This window comes from Carcharodon carcharias, chromosome 1 (assembly GCF_017639515.1).
Source record: "Carcharodon carcharias isolate sCarCar2 chromosome 1, sCarCar2.pri, whole genome shotgun sequence".
Classification (NCBI taxonomy): domain Eukaryota; kingdom Metazoa; phylum Chordata; class Chondrichthyes; order Lamniformes; family Lamnidae; genus Carcharodon; species Carcharodon carcharias.
The window spans coordinates 165,701,697-165,726,249 of NC_054467.1; the positions used below are offsets into that span (position 1 = coordinate 165,701,697).

Genomic DNA, 24,553 nt, shown 5'->3' on the forward strand with positions numbered 1-24,553 from the left:
ATCTAATTTATTTTTGTTTCAAAGATCGATACAGATTTGAAACCCTGCACAAAAGAATAGACTTGAGAAGGATTTTGCAAATAAATTTCCATGCACCAATCAATTGGTGGTTTGTGCAACCATGATAAACTAGAAAGATGGTGTGCTTATATTTGAGACAAATATGTTGTAATTAATGGAAAGTTTTATTTTTAAACCACTTAGTCCAAATGAACATTTGTGGAGAGTTTTTAGCGAATACATTGTGGTCTAATTCCTACAAACTGAATGTTGTGAAAAGAAGGAAATGTTACTTTTTCCGAAGATGAAAACCGAGCAGAGGATCCTATCTTCATTAGCCTGTTGCGTGGTGGATGATGGCACGAGATTTTAGTGCACATTCATCAGTAAATGGGTAATACACTTCAAAATGTACGGATTAGCTGGTGCAGAAAGAAAGGAAAACGATCCATTCTGTTGTGGCTGATCAGGTCCTTTCTGTTGTTCTGTACCACTTATGTCAGGATTGACTGCATGGGTGGGGCAGTTAAACAAAAGGACCTCAGGAGCTGCATTTCAACTACGAAGAGCTGCATGCAGTTCCTGAGACACTATTTAGTTAAGCTGGACTTGTACAATAGATGCCGCTTGTGATCACATCATTTACAATAGAATACCTAGTATAAAAGTTATCCCAATGTGCAAAACTTGTCTTTCTTGTTTGTTAGAGCTAACTTTCCAGAATAAAGCCATAAACATCAAAGCATTTTATAACAATGAAAACTGTAACTGCAGTTTACACTTCTGCCTCTAGCCTGGGTTGTGATGCTGCTATATTATTACAGGGACTAATTGGTATCACAGTTTTAACCTATTCATCCAATAGTAGTACATCTGCCTTGATGCTGTGGAAGAAATTATTAGCACATGTAGAATTATGTGACATATCTTGATATACAATATTTGAGTGATTTGAGACATGATGTAGTAAGGCTGACTTAAACAACAGAAGCCAGATTGTTTATAAAAGTTGTGATAAGTTTAACATGCTTGTGAGCAACAGGTAAATCTGGACTATAGTTCACATGGCTTTTTTTTTGTGGCATTTCTGTGTCTGGTGTAGACTAATTCGTAGAGATTGATTCCCATGATTGGTCAACAAGTCCATTATTACTGTATCTTTAGCCTAGCAGGAAAATAGAAGCTGAACTGGATGGACCTTGGGCTTTCTTTAACTTAGCAATTCTTAATATTAGATTTGTTTTTATTTACTTGCTATAGAGGAAATGCAGCGACGGTTCACCAAACTAATTCCTGGGATGGCAGAACTGTCCTATGAGGAGAGAGTGAGGAGACTGGCCCTCTGTTCTCTAGAGCTTTGAAGAATGAGAGGTGATCTCATTGAAACTTATAAAATTCTTAAATGGCTAGACAGGATAGATTTAGGTAGGATGTTTCTCCTGGCTGGTGAGTCCAGAACCAGGGGACACAAGTCCCAAAATAAGTGGCAGGCCGTTTAGGACCGAGCTGAGGAAGAATTTCTTCACTCAGAGGGTGGTGAATCTTTGGAATTCTCTACCCGAGAGTATGTTCAAGAAAGAGATAGATACATTTCTAGATACTAAGATATCAAAGAATACGGGGATAATGTGGCAGAATAGCATTTAGGTAGATGATCAGCTATGATGTAATTGGATGGTGGAACAGGCTCAAGGGGCTGAATGGCCTACTCCTGCACCTATGTTCCTAGTGTGTCCGTTTCTTATAATAATAATATTTTGTTGCTTGGAAGAGGAAATTGGACTTCGAATTTAACTGCCCAGAAGAGTAAAGATAAGCTTTTGTTGACAACAGAATCAGGTTAACCATTATATTGGTTTCACTATCAGTAGAATCATGCTACTGATGGGCAAATTATTTCATTTACCTGGTTAGTAGTCTGATTACACTCAAATGAGACAACCTATTTGTAGAGATAATGGATGTATTAAATGGAGTATTTTGGTATTCAGTTCATACAATTAATTATTTTATCTACATTGTAAAATTAAACTTGAGATCCTACTTTTCACTCACTGACAGTAGCCATTAATCTGATCTCTGTGCCTCAGAAGGCAGTGGAAGTGGGATCACTGAATATTTTTAAAGCAGAGCTGGATACATTCTTGCTAGGCAAGGGAATCGAAGGTTATCGAGGGTTGATGGGAATGTCGAACTTGATACACAAACACATCAGCCATGATCTTATTGAATGGTGGAACAGGCTCATGGGGCCGAATGGCCTGTTCTTCTACTTTGTATGTTAGTATGATGAGATCTTTAGCAGCCTTTTATCAACTGATCACGGTGACATCCTAATATTTTCGAATGGAACCTAGGAGCATGAATGTGACATTCTACCCTCAATGTCTGCTCCATCACTCCATAGGATCATGGCTAATTTGGTTGTGGTCTCAACCCTACTTTCCCATCTGCCCCCATAACCCTTCACTCCTTTGTCTGTCAAAAATCTGTCCAACTCAGCCTTGAATAAAAACAAACAACTGCGGATGCTGGAAATCCAAAACAAAAACAGAATTACCTGGAAAAACTCAGCAGGTCTGGCAGCATCGGCGGAGAAGAAAAGAGTTGACATTTCGAGTCCTCATGACCCTTCAACAGAACTAGATCTGTTGAAGGGTCATGAGGACTCGAAACGTCAACTCTTTTCTTCTCCACCAATGCTGCCAGACCTGCTGAGTTTTTCCAGGTAATTTTGTTTTAGTTTCAGCCTTGAATAAACTTGAACCAGCCTCCACTACCTTCTGAGGAAGAGAATTCCACAGACTAATGATTCTCAGAGAAAAAAATTCTCATCTCCATCTAAAAAGGGAGACCTCTTCTTCTTTCTTTCTTCCAACTGTGCACTTTGTGTATTAATACGCACAAACTAGTTTCCTTAATTATTCATGGAATTGTTTTAAGTCAGGATGTCTTTCTGAGAAAGGATTGGTATCGTTATGTGGTTTCCCTGTACAAGTTAATAAGCAATTTAACATTAACGTAGCAGTAAGATTTTTTTCAAATAGAGCTGGTCACAGAATATGAATTATATATTTAATACTTTTGATCTTTAAGACTGCACAGCTGTCTGTGTTTTCTATGAAGTTTGAACCCCCTATAACCCTTCACTTCCTCAATTCAGCATAATTTCCTTGCTTTTGTATTCAATAGATTGATTTTTAAATCACCGCAAAAGCATTCAAGTTATGTTGGCTTTCCTAGTTGAAATTTTAGTGTTGAGAATTTCAGATCAACAGTACCTCATTGTTGTGCAGGCCGATACCTTGAAAATTGTAGAAGTCTTCTGTGTGCATATTCTGCTGAGAATTACAGGCTTTGTTAGTTATCATTATCTGTCAACCACTCCCATATGCAGGCACTAATAATTGTTAGTGGATAACTTACTTCAGTTTATATTAGAACTTCTGCTGGCTATGTCATGTGAAGTCAGAGTTACTCCAGCTCAGAAGGAAGTCATTTGGCCCCATCGAGTCCACGCTGGGTCTCTGTAGAGCAATTCTGTCAGTCCCATTCCTCTGCTTTATCCCTGTAGCCTTGCAAGTTTATTTCCCTCAAGCACACATTCAATTTCCTTTTGAAATCATTGATCACCTCTGCTTCCACCATCCTCATATTCTGCAAGCTGTAGGTCATTACACTTGCTGTGTTTAAAAAAAAAAAGTTCTTAATCACAGCCCCCCTGCATCTTTTGCCAAAAACCTTAAATCTGTGTCCCCTCGTCCTATTATGATCAGCTAATGGGAACAGCTTTTCTTTGTCTATTTTATTTAAACCTGTAATAATCTTGTACACCTCTATAAGACCTCTCCTTAATCTCTTTTACTGCAAGAAGAAACCCAGCATCTCCAACTTTGCCTTGTATCTGAATTCCCTCACCTGGATTTTACCACATTGGTAAATCTCTGCATCCTCTCGAGCGACTCTAACATCCTTCCTAAAATGTTGTGACCAGAACTGGGTGCAGTATTCTAGTTGAGACCTAATGAGAGATTTATAAAGGTTCAGCATAATTTCCCTGCTTTTGTATTCAATATATTTATTTTTGAAGCCCAAGAATCTATATGCTTTGCCAACCGCACTCTTGATATGTCCTACCACCTTCAAAGATCTATACAAATGAATCCCAGGCACCTCTCTTCATGCATAATCTTTAGAACTGTGTTATTACTCACTTCTCTGCATTAAATTCCACCTGACACTTCTATGTATTCTATTAACCTACGTGTCCTGGTGCAGTTGATGTATATCATGCTCACTGTTTACCATACTTTCAAGTTTGGTATCATTGACAAATTTTGAAATTTTACTCAATTTGCTTTTTACAAATAAAAGCAAAATAGTGCGGATGCTGGAAATCTGAAAGAAAAACAGGAAATGCTAGAAAAACTCAGGTCTGACAGCATCTGTGGAGAGAAAAACAGAGTTAACATTTCGAGTCCATGTGACCTTTTTTGAGGGCTGCAGAAAAGTAGAAATGTGATAAAATTTATACTGTTTAAGGTGGGTGAAGCAGGTGAAGCTGGATAGAAGGCCTAATGTAGTGGAGGCAAGGGAAAGGTTGATAAAGATGTCATGGACAAAAGGACAAAGGGATGTTAATAGTAGCTAAAAAACATGCTGATAGTGGCATAAAGGTAAGAAAGCAGACTGTGATAATAGCAGAATAGGGGTAAGCACTCTGAAAAGAACAACATGAACAAGTAACAGATGTGGGGGTGGGGTGGGGGTAGGGGCAGTGGTGGGGAAAAAAAGGATCAAAAATGGGATTTAAAAAGGGGATAAAACAATGAATAAAAATAAAAATAAATAAAAATAAGTGGATTTTAAAAAATTGAAAAAGGAGGGTAGAAAAGGGGTGAAGATGGAGGAGAGAGTTCATGGTCTGAAGTTGTTGAACTCAATGTTAAGTCCGGAAGGCTGTAAAGTGCCTAGTCGGATGATGTGTTGTTCCTCCAGTTTCCATTGGGCTTCACTGGAACATTGCAGCAGGCCAAGGATGGGCATGTGGGCATGAGAGCAGGGTGGAGTGTTGAAATGGCAAGCGACAGGGAGGTCTGGGTCATACTCACAGACAGACCGAAGGTGTTCTGCAGAACGGTCACCCAGTCTGCATTTGGTCTCTCCAATGTAGAGGAGACCTCATTGGGAGCAGTGAATGCTGTAGCCTAAATTGAAGGAGGTGTAAGCGAAGTGTTGCGTCACCTGAAAAGAAGTGTTTGGGTCCTTGGACGGTGAGGAGGGAGGCAGTTAAGGGGCAGGTCTTGTACCTTCTGCGATTCATGGGAAGGGGATGAGGTGTTGGGGATGATGGAGGAGTGGACCCAGGTGTCCCAGAGGGAATGGTCCCTTTGGAATGCTGACAGCGGGATGAGGGGAAAATGGGTTTGTTGGCGGTATCATGCTAGAGTTGGCGGAAATGGCAGAGGAATATCCTTTGAATGCGGAGGCTGGTGGGGTGATAAGTGAGGACAAAGGGGACACTTTCAAGGTTCTGAGAGGGAGAGGAAGGTGTGAGGGCAGAGGCACGGGAGATGGGGGTTGGACACGGTTGAGGGCCCTGTCAATCACAGTGGGTGGGAAACCTCGATGTCCAACCTCGGATGGGCTTTTTACAAATCTCTGCTGGCTCTCCATAACTAACTCAAACCACTCAAAGTGTCTGTTATACTTTTTTCCCCATATCATTGTTTCTAAAACCTTATCCACCACTGATGTTGAATTGATTGGCCTGTAGTCACTAGGAATGTACTTAAATCCTTTCTATGGTAAAAACACAGGGGCAAGGGTGATATATTCTTAGAGGTGCAGGATAAGGCTAGCATACTTAATGAATATATTGTATCAGTGTTTACTAAGGAAGAAAATGCTGGCAAAGTATCAGTAGAGCAGTGATGGTAGATGTAATGAATGGAGTGAAAATTGAAAGGCTGGATGTACTAGAGTGGCTGACTAGGCTGAGAGTGGATAAGTTGCCTGGTCAAGTTGGCTTACGCCCCAAGTTGCTAAGAGAAGTGGAAGCAAAGATAACAGATGGGCTTGCCATAATCTTCAAATTTTCACTAGATAGATGGGATGTGTGCCAGAGGATTGGAGAGTGGCAAATGTGACACCCTCATTAAGAACACTAACTCCTGACTCCTCTGGAAAGTCTATTTGCACATTCGCAAACTGTGCACATGCACAAAGATGGTGACAATATCAAAATGGTGTCAAGAATTTGAAACATGTTTTAATGCCAGAGTCCAAGTGATTTTTCTTGTCTACTTATTTCCACTGTTATATTTCACCTCCTGTCGCTTACACAAACTCGAGTCCCAGGCAGCATCTCAGCAACCCTGGTTCAGAACAGTAACATTCTTCCACTGCTGTACAGTGGAGTAGAACCCAAGAAGCACAAATGTCAATGAAGGATGTTCCTACTAGACCAGCTAGCTTACACAGCAGATAATGGCATTCTTAATCCCAGGCTTGTGGGATCAAGTGCCACGTTAGGTGATAGATTTTTTCTTAAATATTTTATTCAAAATATATTTTTATTGATTTTTACCAACTCATTAAAAGATTATAAATTGGAAGTTTGGGATGAAGTTGAGATCTCTCGCCAGTGCCAACTCTAAAATTAACTTAGATTTGTTCCATGATTCGTTAATTGCTGTTTTTTGAACAGCTTTATTAGTTCATTGTTTATGTTTAATGTAATTCCATTGCACACTCATTTCTTCTGGTGGTGCGACATTTACTTTTTATTTTATAACCAGGGAACCAATTCCCTAATCTAGCCAACAGGACATGGCGGACAGTGATACGACTGATTGCATCTGCACATGTGCGGAAAGTGCTCCCTCTAGTGTTTGTGTCAATAAATGCAGCCTTGATTATATACATATTTAAATAATACTAACAAATATAGATTAAAACATCGCACAAGTTGCATACTTACATAGAACATAATAGTTTGTTACAACTTACTGGATTGACGATGTGAGAAGTCATCAACTTTTTTTTCTCTTAGTAAGATCATGCAACAGCTATCAGTTAAATATGTTACTCCTCATCATGGCAAAACTTTATTCTTACTGACATAATTTAGTCTCAGGCCCTTATTAGCTAACTGTGTAGTCTTCCAGTATCATTTATTTGTCTGGGGTTACTATCTACTTGACTTTAAAAGTAGAACTGAATTTGCTATTCTGCTGCTTGGTCTTCCAGTTCTGGGATGTAAATGTCAGCACAACACTGAGAGCCAAAGAGAAACAATGCACTGCCATTGACTATTCGTTGAGAGACCATGTTGACTGACGAGCAGTCTACTTAATCTTGGCTTGTATCCATACAGGGTGCCTGATGATTAGCCACCGTGAACGTGCAGGAGTAGGTGTTATAAACTGTTTTACATGAGCAATGATTCAGATGAGGCTTGTGAATAACTGTTTCTCATAATCCTGTCTGTGTCTTCAAGTAAGCTTAACAGAATTGGCATAAATCCTTATTCATGTTCTGCTGTTGTGAAGAAAAGGAAAGCTTCCTGAAACATACATTTTTGAATTGTGGCAATGTCTGGAAATTGACAACTAGATTTTTGTTTCAACACAAAGAAAATAAGTTTGAACTGACTGTTATGAGAGACACAGCATTTCTGTATTAACCCAGACTAAAACCAGATTGGTGTCTCTGGTTTGTTAGTTTTCTGTTGTTGGAAGAAATAAATTGAAAAAAAAGAGAAATAAAGAGTTGGAACAAAATAAATGAATTAATGACACAAATAGAGGTTAATGATCTTACAGCTATCACGGAGACATGGATACAAGGAGATCAAAGCTCAATAGTCAGGCGTATATGACTTTTTGAAAGGACAGGCAGGAAGGAAAGGGTGGTGGGGTATCCTTGTTAGTATGAGATAGAATAAGCACGATAAGAAGATGTAGAATCCATGTGGACGGAGGTAAGAAATAACAAGAGGAAGAAGACACTGGTGGGAATAGTCTATAGACCCCCTAACAGTAGCTATGCTGTAGGACAGAAAATAAATCAGGAGGTAATGAGGGCATGTAAAAAAAAAAGCTGTATATTAATCATGGGTGACTTTACTCTTCATGTAGATTGGGAAAATCAAATTGGCAGAGGTAGCCATCAGCGAGAATTCAGAGTGTATTTGGGACAGTTTCGTAGAACAATATGATGTGGATCCAACCAAGGATCAAGCTATTTTGGATCTGGTAATCCCTTGGAAGATCCCTTGGAAAACAGTGACCATAACGTGGAATTTGGCATTCAGCTTGAGAGTCAGAAACTTGGGTCGGAAACAACTGTGCTAAACTTAAATAAGGGTAATTACAAAGGAATGAGGGCAAAGTTGGCTGGGATGGACTGGAAAAGGAGTTTAGCAGAAAAGACAGTTGATGAACAATGGCAGATGTTTAAGAAAATAGTTCATGACTCACAACAAAGATATACCCCAGTGAGAAAGAAGGAATACAGGAAGGGGATAAACCAACCATGGTTAACCAAGGAAGTTAAGGATTGTATCAAAGTGAAAGAAAAATCATACAATGTGGTAAAGATTAGTGGTAAGTCAGAGGATTGGGAAAGTTTTAAAAACCAACAAAGGATGACCAAAAAAAGGATTAGAAAATAAACTCTGAGGTAAACTAGCAAATAATATAAAACTGGACAGTAAGAACACCTTTAAATATATATATAAAAAGGAAGAGAGAGGCCAAAGTGGTCATAGGTCCCTTAGAGAATGAGGCTCTGGAAATAATAATGGGGAACCAGGAAATGGCAGAGGAGTTGAATAAATGCTTTGCATCAGTCTTCACGGTAGAAGATACTAATAGCATTCCAAAAATACTAAATAATCAAGGGGCAAAAGTATGGGTGTGTCTGTGCGCGTGAAATAAACACAACAACTATCACTGGAGAAAAAGCAATAGGGAAACTAATGGGACTAAAGGCTGATAGGTCCCCTGGACCTGATGGGTTGTGCCCTAGGATATTGAAAGAAGCAGCTAAAGAGATATTGGATGCAATGGTCATAATCTTCCATGAATCCTTAGATTCTGAAAAAATCCCAGAGGATTGGAGAACTGCCGATGTAACACCCTTATTCAAAAAGGGAGGGAGACAAAAACAAGTAACTATAGGCCAGAAAATGTTAGAGTCTATTATAAAGGATGGAATAGCAGAGCATTTAGAATTACATAATATAATCAAGCAGTGTCAGCATGGCTTCATGAAGGGGAAATCATGCCTGACCAATTTATTGGAATTCTTTGAGGAGGTAGCAAGCAGGATAGATAAAGGGGAACCAGTAGATGTAATATATTTGGATTTCCAAAAGGCATTCGATAAAGTACCGCACATAAGGCTAGTTAATAAGATAAGAGCCCATGGTGTTGGGGGTAGTATATTAGCATGGATAGAGGATTGGCTAACTAATAGAAGACAGAAATTTGGGATAACGGGTCCATTTTCAGGATGGCAACCTGTAACTAGTGGTGTGCCACATGGATCGGTGCTGGGGCTACAATTATTTACAATATATATTAAATGACTTGGATGAGGGAAATGAATGTACTATCGCCAAGTTTGCAGATGACACAAAAATAGGTGGGAAGGCAGGTAATGAGGATGACAGAGTCTACAGAGGAATATAGACAGGTTAAGTGAGTGGGCAAAAACTTGGCAGACGGAATATAATGTGGGAAAATGTGAGGTTATACTGTTTAGTAGGAAGAATAGAAGAGCTAGATATTATTTAAATAAAGAAAGATTGCAGAAAGCTGCAGCACAGAGGGATTTGGGGGTCCTTGTGCATGATTCCCAAAAAGCTAGCATCCAAGGTCAGCAGGTAATAGGGAAGGCAAATGGAATGATGGGCTTCATTTCAAAGGGTATAGGGTATAATAATGAGGAAGTCTTGCTAAAACAATACAAGGCACTAGTTAGACCACACCTAGAATACTTTTGTATTTTTGGCCCCCTTATCTAAGGAAAGATATATTGGCATTGGAGGCAGTCCAGAGAAGGTTCGCTAGATTGATCCCAGGTTAGAAGGGATTTTCTTGTGATTTGAGGTTGAGTAGGTTGGTTCTGTACTCATTGGAGTATAGAAGAATGAGAGTCGACCTTATTGAAACATACAAGATTCCGAGGGGGCTTGACAGGGTAGATGCTGAGAGGTTGTTTTCCCTTGTGGTAGAGACTAGAACCAGAGGGCATAATCTGAGTAAGGGGTGGCCCATTTAAGACAGAGATGAAGAATTTCTTCTGAGGGTAGTTAATCTGTGGAATTCTCTACCACAGAGGGCTGTAGAGGCTGAGTCATTAAGTATATTCAAGGCTGAGATAGACAGATTTTTAATCAGTGAGGGAATCAAAGGTTATGGGGAAAAGGCAGAAAAGTAGAGTTGAGGATTCTCAGATCAGCCATGATCTCATTGAATGGCGAAGCAGACTTGATTATCTGAATGGCCTACCTCTGCTCCGACATCTTATGATCATAAAGCAATGCAGTTGTTTAATAATGAATTTGTAATTTTGAGTATGAAGGAAATAAAAACCTCTGATTTTTATCACAACTGTGGCATTGACATTTTGCTTCATGCCGACACTGCAGCGATAATGTGAATTAAGCCTGAATCTGGAGTCTGGGCCTGAGCTAACATAAGAGGGGAAACTTGCTGGAGGCAGGGGATCTCATATTTTACTTAACCTACGATTCACTTTAGTCTGTATTTTGACTCAAAATGGTTGGGTTGGGGTTGTGTCTGTGGTAAAAATTCAAGTAACCTGCAACAAGATCTCAACTTGCCTCAAACTCGTCCACCTCCAGTTTTAATGGAGGTGGGATAAAGAGGGAGCGACCAACCCGAGAGAAGCAGGTTAGCCATGTTAATACTGTATCAAGGCTGTGTCTCTTCATTTTAACATTTGTTCCATTTTTAAGCACCTGCAACCAGGTTTCCCAGGCCTCAGGAAACTTGGCAGATTAAAGGAGGAGAGAAAGTCTCAATCCATAAACAGCCTTTACACATTGCTTGTGGTTCAGGAGGAGCAGGTGTGTTTCATCCCCCTGTCGCAATCTGTTTGTCCGTCTCCATCCTGATCGCTATCAGAACCCTCCCCCTCATGTCCCTCCTCCCCCCACCCCTCCACCCCCAAACAACCACTACCTGAGATTGGGACCCAAACACACTCATCATCTCTCTCCCTTCCCCAATACCCCTACCTGATCGAACTGTCAATCAGATTGATTCTGGGCAGGAACCTCACTTAACCATGCAGTTAAATTCTGTAGCACACTTAGGAAGCCTGTCCTCCCGGGTTTCCCAACTTCACAACAGCTGTTGACTTGTCATCTGTATTACACTATCGCATGAGGTCAGTCTATACCCTGTATAGTGTACATGCACCATTGAATAGACCAAGGAGGAAAAATCAGTTTCCTTAGCTCTTAATTTCCAAACAAAAAGAGTAAGTGGTGCAGGGTCCAATTTTGAGATGTTAATTCACACCTGATTTTCACATTAGACGTGTGCCAATTTGGCAGCCAGTGACTTCTGAGACTACAGACCTGTTGAGGGGCCACAATGCTAAATTTGGCAAAAACTGGGTAGAACATATATGATGTGCTCAGTTTGCTGTATCTGCAGTGACTTAACAAGTGGCCTTTCAACAACAACTTATGTTTACAAAGCACCTTTAATGTAGTAAAACATCCCAGCGCGCTTCAGTGGTGGATGTCAAACAAAAATTGACACTGAGCTACATAAAGAGATATTAGGACAGGTGATCAAGGTTTTAAGGAGTATCTTGTAAACTGAAGGCATGCCCACCAATGTTGGAACAATTAAGCTTGGGGATGTGCAAGAGGCCAGAATTGGAGGGGCACAGGCATCTCGGACATTTGGAAGACTGGAGAAATTGTGAACAGAGGATGGAGTTTGTGGTGGGGACTGAGATCAAGAACGATTGTTTTAAGGCTTTTTCAAATTTACATTAATGTGTCGCCAGGAGTGCGCCTCCTGTCTCCATAGCAAGCCTTAGGACCACTGTTCATCTGTGCTTCAATATTTATTCTCTGCCTACTTTTTTTTTTCCTCTTTGCCTTCCTCTGCGACAACATTATGCTGCTAACCAGCTCTCTCATACATAATGGCTGTTCTCACTTTCATTAAGCGTCTCTGGTGTTTCCTCAGCCCCAGTGTTTCAACTATCAAGAATAGAATTCCTTACTGGCAATTATGAGCTGCCAGTGGCATTGATGTGTATCTGATGTTAGTACTGTCATTGTCAACCATACTGAACCCATTGTTTGCTGCACTGCTTCAAATCATGGCAGATTAAGTTGGCTGCTCCTACTCTGCAGTTATTTATAGTCAGAACCAAGCTTCATTTAATTCTGTTAATATGCTGATTATGAAAAAGCCAAGGTTATAAAACATGGCTGCAATGAAGGGAACTTCTGGGCTTTGTTTTCACCACAGCTGTTTACAATTTATGAATAAGGATTCCTGTGCTTGAAAGAAATCTACTTGTGCTGCACGATCTTATTAAGTGGGGGAGCAGGCTCAAAGGGCCGAATGTCCTATTCCTTTTTCATATGTTCGTATGACTTAGAGTTATAGGAAAACATAATTAAAAGTGGCATGTGACACCAAATATAAAATCCTGTACAATTGATCTCTTAAGTATTTGCTTTTCAGTGTTTAAATGTGATTACTGTAGTAACCCAGCTGACATCTTTCATTACGGACAGCAACAGTCCTTAGAAGCGCTTTTGTAAAGTAAGGTGCTGCTGAGTGAGTGTGTGTGTGTGTGTTTTAAGTCCATGAATAGTTTATTGCTTAGATGTGGTACAATAGCTTGCAGTTGGCTTCATTCTAAATGGGTTTTATAGAAAAGATGATTCTGAAACAAAAGCTTTCCTGGCAGATAAATTGAGCATTTATCATCAATTCTGAACTGAGGAAGTGTAGATATCTCTTATGTGTAACATGTACAGGATCTCAGCTTTGTACTTAATCAGATTTCTTTATATAAATTAAATGTGGTAGCACCATTTTTATTATTTTTTCATGGGATGCGGGGATCGCTGGCAAGGCCAGCCTTTGTTGCCTATCCCAAATTGCTCTTGAACTGAGTGGTTTACTAGGGTTTTTCAGAAGACAGTTAAGAGTCAACCACATTGTTGTAGATCTGGAGTCAAATGTAGGCCAGACTGGATAAGGACAGCAGATTTCGTTCCCTAAAGGACATCAGTGAGCCAGATGGGTTTTTACGATAATCGATGATAGTTGTCATGGTCACTATCACTATGACTAGTTTTTAATTCCAAATTTGTTATTGACTGAATTTTAATTTCACCAGCTGCCATGGTGGGATTTGAACCCATGTCCCCAGAGCATCAACCTGGGCTCTGAATAACTAATCCTGTGATGTTACCCCTTTCTACTGCCAGTAATTTGTGCCTTTGGTCAATTGCATCCATCTATTCATGGGGCACAAAATTTAGATCCAGGCACTGAGTGCCCTTACAAATTCAAAATGGCACCTGTGTCACGCACCCAGCTCTGGTGAGAGTTGTGCTGGCATATAGGAGAGAGCATTAACGCATGTGCAGTGAGCAATTGCTAGCAGTGTGCAGAGTAGGCAGTTGATGCAAGTACTACCATTTTTAAGCTCAGCACTCCAGCTAACTCCATTTGTTAATCCCACACAGCTGTGCATGCGTTAAGCAGCAGGAAGGACCCACCCACCAAACCAATGATATTCAAAGGGATCATCAGCTACCTAATGGTTTGTTACTGATTGAGTTCCAGTAGCTTTTGCTATGATTGAACAAGTGTTTGGGCTTGGCCTAAATAGCCAAGTGGTTATGGTACTGGGTTTGTAACCCCAAGGTCAAGAGTTCAAATCTCACAATGGCAAACTATGAAACAATGTAACTTCATCTGAAACAGATGAAAAACGGGTTTGTACTCGAAAGAGTTGAACAAGTGTTTGGTGCTTTCAAGTTGCTATAGCCTACTGGAGTGGTGTGGCAGTTGCTGAAGGAGTTTGTCCTGAATTAATGGCTTCGACACAACCATACTTTCCTAGACAGGGATGCAATTCTCACCTGACCCTTTGTAAGGAACAATGTGAGACGCCTGCACTTCATTAAGGCCATCCTCATTGAAAGCTGCCACCTGCTGCAGCCATTGCTACAACCTCAGCAGGGCAAGGACCACATTGCCAGTGCTTATGTGGGTGAACATTCAGGAAAACATTGTAAAAGAAAAATCTGTATGAAAGCAGGCCACAAATTTATTATTTAAATTACTTAGCTGTAATGAATGAGATCAATATTTATATATTTGATTTAAAAAGAACGTGAATGGGAGCAATGCCACAGGAGGCTCACTGGAGTTGTTTATCGAGATGAAAGCCTAACACTTTCTTTTTGGGGTCAGCACTCTTGCTTCTTTCTTGCTAACATGCTCTGAGACTAGTGGACTGACAAACTGAATTGCTAGACTGGTAGATAAGGTTTTAACCTGATGAAGGGGGGTGTAGGAGGATTCTTTGAAAGCTCTTTGAAAAACCTTATGAGTAGTTGGTAGTGGATTCTTCCATGCTCCTTGATGATGACAGCAGGCTTTCTGCCAGACTTACCAATGTTCCTTTGGGTATAATCATCTTCTGCATGTATTTGCCGCGGAGGGAGTGCATCAAAGATTCACCAGACTGATCCCTGGAATGGCAGGATTGTCAGACGAGGAGAGATCGGGTTGACTAGGCCTGTAGTCACTGCAGTTTAGAAGAATGAGAGGGGATCTCATTGAAACGTATAAACTTCTGACAGGGCTGTACAGACGGGATGGAGGGATGATATTTCCTCTGGCTGGGGGGTGTCTAGACCAAGGGGGCACAGTCTCAGGATATGGGGTAGGCCATTTAGGACTTAGTTGAAGAGGAATTTCTTCACTCGGAGGGTGGTGAACCTGTAGAATTCACTACCACAGTGAATTGTGGAGGCCAAGTCACTGAATTTATTTAAAAAGGAAATAAATTTCTTGGCTCTACAGGCATCAAAGGGTAAGGCGAGAGAGCGGGAGTAAGTACAGCATTAAGATAGAGGATCAGTCATGTTCATAGAATAGTGGAGCAGGCTCAAAGAGCTGAATAATATAGTCCTACTCCTATTTTCTATGTTTGTATGGGTGGAACAGTCCCAGATTTGCACTAATTGGCTGCGATGGCAGGTTTTCACATCATATCTTCCCAAACCCTTCACATTACTTATGCATTCCTGGGAAACACGACGTTTCCATGGTGGGTGGGCTCTCATCCGCACACCACCATCACCTCACTGCTTCATCACGCTAATCACGTATTTATAGTCTAGCCGCGTGCAAGTATCTCAGTGTTTCCAGCCCACGACTACTGCGAGGAAGATGCCCACGAAAGGCAAAAAGACTGCAGCCCCCAGGTTTAATGATGCCTCACTGGAATGCCATTTGGATGCTGTGGAGGCCTGCCGGGATGCCATCTACCCGCTCTTTAGCCATAGGATGGCCAACAGCATGGCAGGCAGTGGCATCTGTGATCAGTGCCAGTGCTGCACAGAAGAGGTTGGCCATCCAGTGCAGATGGAGGTGAATGACCTCATCTGTGCAGCCAGGGTATGGCAATCATCACTCTAAACTCACACACTCAAGCCCATCACACATTCACTGGCGTCTCACTCGCTGCCAGCTAAAGGGACACCACCACCCATTCTCACACATACACCCTCACATGTTCATCTGGCCTCATCTCCTCTGGAGACTGCCTCCTTAACCCCCACCATCTTGAGGCCATTTGCACAGATTAACATGTGCCCCAACACACATCCTGGGATACCCTCCTTCCCCAGTACAGCCCTCATCCTGCAGCCTCTTCCCTTGCCTGAGGCCATTTATCCTGCTTCCTCAAGCAAGACCTTGCCCTGCAGCCATTGAAAAGCCACCCACATATGACTAATCTGGCAGGTAGCAACATACTTGTGAGCTCCCCTAAAGGTGATGTGCTGTCTGTGAAGCCTGGCGCTAATGACTGCGAGTGCTGACTGAAGCAAGGTAGGCAAACAAAGCTTAAAGTCCCAAGCAAAGTGCAGCCCGCCGGGTGCACGTCGCTTATGCATGCTGTTGTGAAAGATGTTGGTATGTTTTCCCACTGACGTGGGTGGACGATCCAGTTGGGGGGAGGGGGGCTGAATCCGGTAGATTGGCCTTGTAATGAATTGCTGATGTTTTACAATTAGGTTCCCGACGCCCAGTGGCAAGAAACATGGCCCACCATTGGCCAGCTGAGCGGACGATCGCAAACTGTTTTCACGCCATCGTGTCACATTGTCGGCTCACACCATTGAACATGCCCAATGCCGGTGGGCATGGGAAATCCCGGTGTATGTTTCTGTAGCCTGCTCCATCAAAGTCCTCATTTGACTCCTCTAAGGCAGAATTTATGTGCAATCTCGTCATCCAGGGAGCTGGCATCTGTACAACCTAAACCCCTCCCCTGTCTGCAGGCCACTCAAGCCTGGTGCCTCACCACATGCAGCTCCAGCTTTTATGCTATCCTCTAAATTATGTGCAGTGTCATTACCTGAGCTGATGGCTACGAGTGTTAAATTGCGTGATGTTTTTTCATCAGTGTCTTCCACTACTGCCTGGGCAGGGGGGAAGATGTTGGATATCTCAGCAGGGAAAGACACAGCAGTGAGGCTTATGGATAAAGAAAGGAGTGATGCTTATAGCTTGTAATCAGAAGAAATTGTGGGATGTTGGAAGGAAGACACATCATTTATCTCCTATAATTTCTGCCCACCACTGGCCATGACCTCAGCAATGGTCACTCCCTTGACAGCAAGCACCATCTTCTCCATAGAAGCAAGGACATGCAGTCACCCCCGCTACCCTGCCAGTTAGCTCAAGCTGTCTCCGGTTGTGCGCAACCGTGTATTGTAGGAGTGAAGGAAGTGTGTCACTGAGTCTGATACAATCAGTTTGGGTGAGGTAACTGTCATGGTTGAATAGCTGGCAGCATGTGGAAGCTGAGAGATGTGGGTGTGAGGCTCGCAACAGTGTAAAATGTGTAAGGATAAGACACAGCTATGGATGTTAGATAAGGGTACTGATGGCTATTGTTCGTAGGTGACGAATGGGCATGTGGTGCATTAAGTAGTGTCCGAGGCTAATGATGCAGTTGATGGGTTATGGCATTTGCTGATGAACTTGCTGACCTTGATCATCCATGTGAGGTCATGTGGTATAGAAATTATATTTTGTGAGCACATAACTGTAATGCTTAAGTTATAAATTTGGCCATTTAAGAAGGGTGAGGGAGAGAAGAGAATTTCTTGTAGTTAAAGGAACACTTAGAAAGGCATGAACTAAGGCACAATCGGAATGGATTTGCGAAAGCCAAGTCATGCTTGATTGATTCAAGTAAATTAAATGAAGGAATCAAGTGTATAGAGAAAGGGATATGTAGGTTGATAAGGTGCCATGTAAGTAGCTTGTTGAGTATACTAATACAAATGACACCAAAGGGCATATTACCAAGTGGATGTAGTGATAGCTGGAGGACAGAGAAGAAAAAGTAAGGAAAACTAACATTTGTTTTGGATTAATGGAATCTAGGTGTCGGTCTGTGCTGGGACCCCTCTTGTATTTACCTAAATTCTTTCAACCCATGCAGAAAAATAAAACTATCAAATATCAAATTAATGGATGTGGAAAAATCGCACAGATTATCGGAAGACATAGTGGATTGAGCAGACATAGTTCAACATGCAGAAACATGAATTTGTGCATTTTGAATGAAAGTCTAATAAAAGGAGCTAAACTATAGTGAGACCCTTAACAGTGGAGGAAGGATAGATGAGATCTAGGAGTAATAGAAGAGTGATGGCAAAGATTGAATAGCAAGATGGCAAAACCAGAGCTTACAGTTATGAAGGAAGGAAATTAGATAAATATTTAAAAAGACAATGTAAAATGATATGAGGAAAGGTATTAGAACAGGAAAGTGGAGTTGAACCAAGGTCAGCCTTGATCATATTGAATGGCACAGCAGGCTCAACAGGATGTGTGGTCTACTCTTACTCCTATTTCTTACGTTCTTAAAAGCAAAATGCTGCAGTTGCTGGAAATCTGAAATCAAAACAGAAAATGCTGGGAATACTCTGCAGGTCTGGCAGCATCTATGGAGAGAAACAAAGTTTGTATTTCAGGTCGATGACCTTTCGTCAGTTCTAATGAATCAAAGGTCATCAAGCTGAAACACTGTCCCTGCTCCTCTCCAAGGAATTAGAATACAAAGCTTGAACATGTAGCACCAGTATAGGACTGTAAATTCTGTGATTCTTGAAGAATCTGGAAAATCATAACAGTAGGTTTAGGTTAAAACAGTGTTTTATTAGACTTGAGCTTTACCTTAAGCACTACCTGTAGATGAGTCTGCTCAATTTGATGGCGGGAGAGAGATTTTTACTCTTTAGCTTTGTATAATTCAGTAACTGTAGAAGGCACATCTGTAGTGGTGAGAATTTATTTGCTTTTAAAATAACTGGAAAATGTGATTTTCCATACATAGTCTGCACTGGAAAATTCTCATGGTGTGCAGATGCTTTGGAATGTTGGCTTGCTTGTTGATGTCTGAAAAACTGATGGAAGTTTTATTTATAAGTTTGTGTGAAGAAAGAGCCATGTGATGGCAAGGGAATGCAATAGCTTTCAAAGATCATCACACCAAAGTGAATTTTCTAATTTGTTTACACTGTAAGTAAAATAGATTTGTTCTAAACGATTGCCTTTTATTCATAAATATTATTTCCCAGCAGAATACTTAATCTGAATAAATTGCTTAATAGTGCATTTCCAATTTAACACCCCAAAGTGGGACCATGGAAACCACTTATGTGCCTGTTCAAGTGTATTAACTGAAATGGTGACAAGACCTGTGTGTTGTGACTGACAATTCAATGGCACCAGTGAATCTGTTAAGCCTCTGGCCATTTCTATTTAGCTGTTAAGTCTCTAGATAAAACTTATTCAGGAGTTAGATCCTTTAACCAAATTTCAAAGTTTGAGTTGAATGCCAGCCTGTATATTTAAAGCTCTTTGGAGTGGAGTTGAGGGTGGAAGCTGCTGTGCGATGTAGGCACAATCATATACCCTAAAGCTTACTGCCAGTGCTTTAGGAAAAAAAAGTCCTCACATTGAGATTAATGTTTCTGGTGAAGTTGGATTCAGAGCATGTTTTTTTTAGTTTTTGGTGGCTAGGGAAAAAAATTGAAATGTCAGAACCTTGGGGAGGAAGAACTTATGGCTTCAGAAGAGAGCGTTTGAACTAGCTAGGGAGAGGTGCGCATAACTAGTTTGCAACTGCGCAACTCTTATTAGAGTGCTTCAGATTAGTCTGTCATAGGGAGATTATTATGGATTCATTTGATGCCGTTGCATGCTTGGTAATAAAAAGAAATGACTCATCGGTGTCTAAACTATCTTGTGTAATAAAGTAAGATGATATCTACTTAGTTGCTAATGTAGTTTGAGCTCATTAAATGAAACTATTTGTAAATGAATGGACATTTCACTTTCTGTATTTTCATTTTGATTAATTACATTAGAAAGGGGATCCAAAGCATCATGTTTCACATCCCCTTTATGCTGATATAATTCCCAGGACAGCTGAAACAAAACTCTGTTTCCTTGCTATTGTTAAAGCAGACTTTTGATTTCATTTACCGAATCATATTGTTGCTGATGGTTTTGATAGGTATATAAGGAAAATCGCCTTACTGACTCCAGAGTATTATTGTATGACCAATTGTAAATTAGATGGAGATGGCATGTAAAGCGATGAGCAGACATCTTGTCAGTAGAACGGTTCTGTAGCAGATAAAGCTGTCTTAAGCCAATTCCATAACAAGCTTTTCAAAATAGGTTTTCTACTATTCTCAAAGTGACAGGTGATCAGTTAAAATATCACTGAATTTAAAATTGTGAATTGAAAGCATTGTTGATGAAAAGCAATGAAATACTGCAAATACAGAAGTAAAAGCCAATTCAAACTGAACTAGTTACTTACTTTAGTATTTTGTGGTTCAACGTAAGCACAGCAGGAACAGTAGCATTCAGTAAATTATATGTATATTAGCTGTATGGTAAATAAAAATCCAATACTCTTTCATATAAAACTGCAATGCAGGAACTTTACAGAAGTCTAGTGACCAGGAATTTAGAAGGTATCAGTTTAAAACTGTAAAGTTGGATGGATCATGAAAAATCAGGGACAATTGGAACTTTAACGATTTTAATTGTCTTGTTAATTGTAATCAGGCGTGCTTCCTACACTTGTGCTGCCCACCGACTGAAATATCATGCGAGCGTGGGATGACGTCGGCACATTCGCCCGATGTCATCTTCATGATTTTATGTCTGATTGGGTCAGGCGCGCGCCCACACGTCGACCTAAAAATTCTGCCCCACGATGGTAATTTAAAAAAAAATTCATTCATGAGATGTGGGCAACACTGGCTAGGCCAGCATTTATTGCCCATCCCTAATTGCCCTTGTTCATAGGCCATTTAAGAGTCAACCACATTGCTGTGGGCCTGGAGTCACACGTAGGCCAGACCAGGTAAGGACAGCAGATTCCCTTCCCTAAAGGACATCAGTGAGTCAGATGGATTTTTATGACATTCTGCAATGGTTCTGCGGTCATCCTCAGACTTTTAATTCCAGATTTTTATTGAATTCTAATTTCACCATCTGTTGTGGTGGGATTCAAACCTGGGTCCCCAGAGCATTACCCTGGGTTTCCAGAATACTATTCCAGTGACAATAGCACTTTTCCACTGCCTCCCCTGAATTGAATTCAATAAATCTGGCAATTCAAGGCACCAGAACAACAATGACCATGAAATTTGTCAAAATACACAATCTTTCATCAATATTCCTTAGAGAACAGACCTGCTACCTTTAACTGGTGTGGCCTATATCATTCCTGTTCCGCACTATGTGGTTGACTCTTAAAGCCCAAAGGTCAATTAGGGATGGACAGTAACTACTGCTGGTTAGTTTTGATCACATACTAAGAGAGAAAATGCTGTCTTGACTCCCAGTGGTGTATGTAAGATGCTCAAACTCAGTATTTGATATAAACCTTGACTTAAGATAGCCGTAGCCACTATTGCCAGGAGGAAGTGCTTTCCGCAACAACTGGCTTGCTTCAAGATCTAATCACAGTCTGCATGAGAGTACCTGGTGCCATCTATTTGCCTCAAATACTTCACATACAGACAGGTGGAGGTGTTCATTAAAGCTGAGCTGGATAATACAAAATAAATGCATCACCTTTATAATGCATGTTTTAGTAGCCTTCATTACATTGAATTATAACTGAATTATTGACCTAGATTTTCTGCCCTTTCTCTATTGATGTTTCAAAATGGCAGGGCAGGTTCATTCTCTGGAGTATGTGCACAGATTTACACCGAGGCAATTTCCTGGCAGAAGTGATGGAACACGCACAATGCAATCTGCCTTGTAATAGGATGCAAATAATGGAAATATATCATGCAAAGAATTTTCCGTGATAGGTGTCATATGCTGGCTATGCTCCCTTTTTGTCCCTGGCATCAGCATTGCAATGCATAGTTGTTGGACATTTAAATTTTAAAGAGTCAAAAGTCAATACACTTGTTGTCAGGTTAACTCACAGCAACAATTTTCTGCCCCAGCCCCAACCCAAGAAATTCCATTGTGGTGCCTTCCAAAATAACCTGAATATCATCTGGGACCAGTGGTGCTTTCTTTGTAAGCCTGACCATTTACCTCATTTAGTTCTACCAGGACTCTCTGTTGCTTTTGTGATGCCATCTCAGTAGTCACTACTTTAGATTCACACTTGAGTCTCAAAATCTCTCATTTATCAAATTACTGTTTCAGGGAAAAGCTGCTTACAATAATCCCTTTCATGAAAGCTGAGAAGATTGTAGTTTTACCAAACATTGATAATTTGTCACTTACCCTTTTCTAATGTAGATTCTGAATTAGCCAGTACACAAATGTTTTGTTCATGGTAGAATTACTTTGAGGCATTTGTTCGGAATATTTGGTTAAGTATAGAGAGATTTGCGACTTTTTTTTAAAAAAGTTCAAGTTCTGAATAGTTAAACTAGCACATTTTGTACGGTCTCCTTTTTGGATGTTATCATCAGTCCAGCATTCTTCTTGGTACCTTAAAAGCTTCATCAATTTTCCTGTTTGTTCCCTGAACAGGCATAATAAAAACGACAGAACTTTTAGACCGTGAAACTACTCCACATTACTGGCTAACAGTCTATGCCACAGACCTGGGAGTGGTGCCTCTTTTCTCCTTCATTGAAGTGTACATCGAAATTGAGGATGTTAACGATAATGCTCCACAGACATCTGAGCCAGTTTATTATCCTGAAATCACAGAAAACACACCCAAAGATGTGTCAGTTGTACAGATTGAGGCGTCTGATCCAGACTCCAGCTCCAATGACAGGCTAAACTTTAAGATTACTGGTGGCAACCCACAAGGTTTCTTCCTCATAAATCAGAAGACTGGTAAGTGTTAATATTAGTTTAATTAATGTCAAATGTGATATATTGCTTGAATTCAAAGTGTGTTGATACATAAAAACATCTCAGTAATAGATGGAAAATGAAGATATAGTTGAAGTATTTTTTTAGTTTCCGATTCAGTTTACATAAACATCTCAATTTTTTTGTCTGTGGTTATGAAGCTATTGAGCCTGCTATAACAGGAACTATTTTTTAAGAATCAACTTTCCTCCTTTTGAAGCATTTAAGTCTCCTGGTTCTTCTCTCTAATTGGTTATTTTCTATTTTAGTTACTCACATTATTGCACAAAGTCCAAGTCTTTCTCTCACTTTATTTTCTACTCCATCACATTACATAAAATCAAACCATCCTTTCGAATTCCAGTAAATGTACAGTTGGAATGACTGTTACACACTCATCTAAGACATCTAAAGTAAAATCTAGAACACTAAACATAAGAAAATTATAAGTGACTCTCAATTTTTCCACCATCTTCCTCAAACTGTACAAGAAATTCCACCAGCCCTATAAATGTACTCCAGCGTGGGAACTACCCAACACCCCATATTTCACAATTTCCACCTGACTAATTGGTTCCCCATATTTGGAAGCCATCATCCCCAAGGTCCAACTGGCATTTTGTTCCAAAGCATAGTCTACTCTTTTGTCACTTCTCCACCTTTGTGCTCTTTCTGTTCTGTTTCTTCCCTCCTGTTGCACCTGCAAATGATTCACTGCAAGGACACAGGGTGAAAAATAGCAGTTAGGTGCATTGAACAGTATAGGAGCATGCTTTGGGGAAACATATTCTAAAAATAATCCCTGTGAAAGAGGGCCACAGATTTATTATTTCAATTACTTAACCGCAATGAATGAAATCATTACTTAAAAATGTAATTTTTTTAAAAAAAATGTGAATGTGAGCAATGCCACAGGAGAGTCATTGGGGTTGTGTATCAAGGTGAAAACCTAATGCTTTTTTTTTCAGGGTAGCAGTCTTGCTTCTTTCTTGTGAACATGCTTTTCCCCTAGCTAGGAAGCAAAAGCTCCTCAACAATAAACTCCCTGGCACCCCATTAATGATGCTCCAAAAATAGCCATTATGTTATTTGTTTCTGTAAGTTGGTTAATTGCACCAAATGTACAGCTCTAAGGCACTTGTGTCCTTATGCTTAGTGGAAATTTTTAGTTTAATTAGATCTTGTAACACGTGAAGATCAAAACTGATTTTAAAAATTGGTGTTTGTGGATAATTTGCAAGAGTTTGGAATGCAATGCACTAATAATTAACATTTTGAGGTATAATACTAGTTGGCATTGCAGGCTACAGAATCAGGCAATCATCATTTTTATTTTTGTTAAATAAACATTGTTGGGGTAAATATAAGAAACCTGCACTAGCTAATCAAGAAATTGTTTTCCCTCTACTTGGTTAACTGCACTTCAAATGGCCTTCGCACGCCTTTCGGTAATTACCCCAGAACCATCATCCAAGTGCTTGCGTTCAGATTTCCTTTTGCATTTTTTACATGTAGAAATAGAAACCCCAAAATAGAAATAAGTGATTAGTCTTTTTTGGGTGGATTTAATTTATTTGTTAGATTGCTGACAGCCTTCTGGTCTGATCAGTTTTATAAGTTTTCAGCTCATTGACAATCTAAAAACAATCACAGTAATGCCTGAATCAAAAGACAAAATGCAATAATTCAAAGATCCAAGTGTAGAATAAATTCAAAAAGACAATTTAACATAAAAAATTGTGCAATTTACTTGTAATTGCCCTGTTATCTTTCTGCTTTTTCTATACTATCATCGCTGTTCTCTTTTTTTAACTTAATGAGTAAAATTTTCAGGTTGGTGGGTGGCCACGATCGACGGGCCC

The 24,553-nt window shown here is 40.3% G+C and overlaps 1 protein-coding gene across 5 annotated transcripts in view; it reads left to right on the top strand.

Moving 5' to 3' along the window:
• Positions 1-24,553, top strand: part of fat1a (FAT atypical cadherin 1a) — a 209,034-nt gene that overhangs the window by 45,281 nt on the left and 139,200 nt on the right. For all 5 annotated transcript variants that reach the window (XM_041204004.1, XM_041203908.1, XM_041204098.1 and 2 more), the window contains exon 3: positions 22,359-22,673. In XM_041204004.1, coding sequence (XP_041059938.1) covers positions 22,359-22,673 — 315 coding nt within the window. The remainder of the gene's footprint in view (positions 1-22,358; positions 22,674-24,553) is intronic.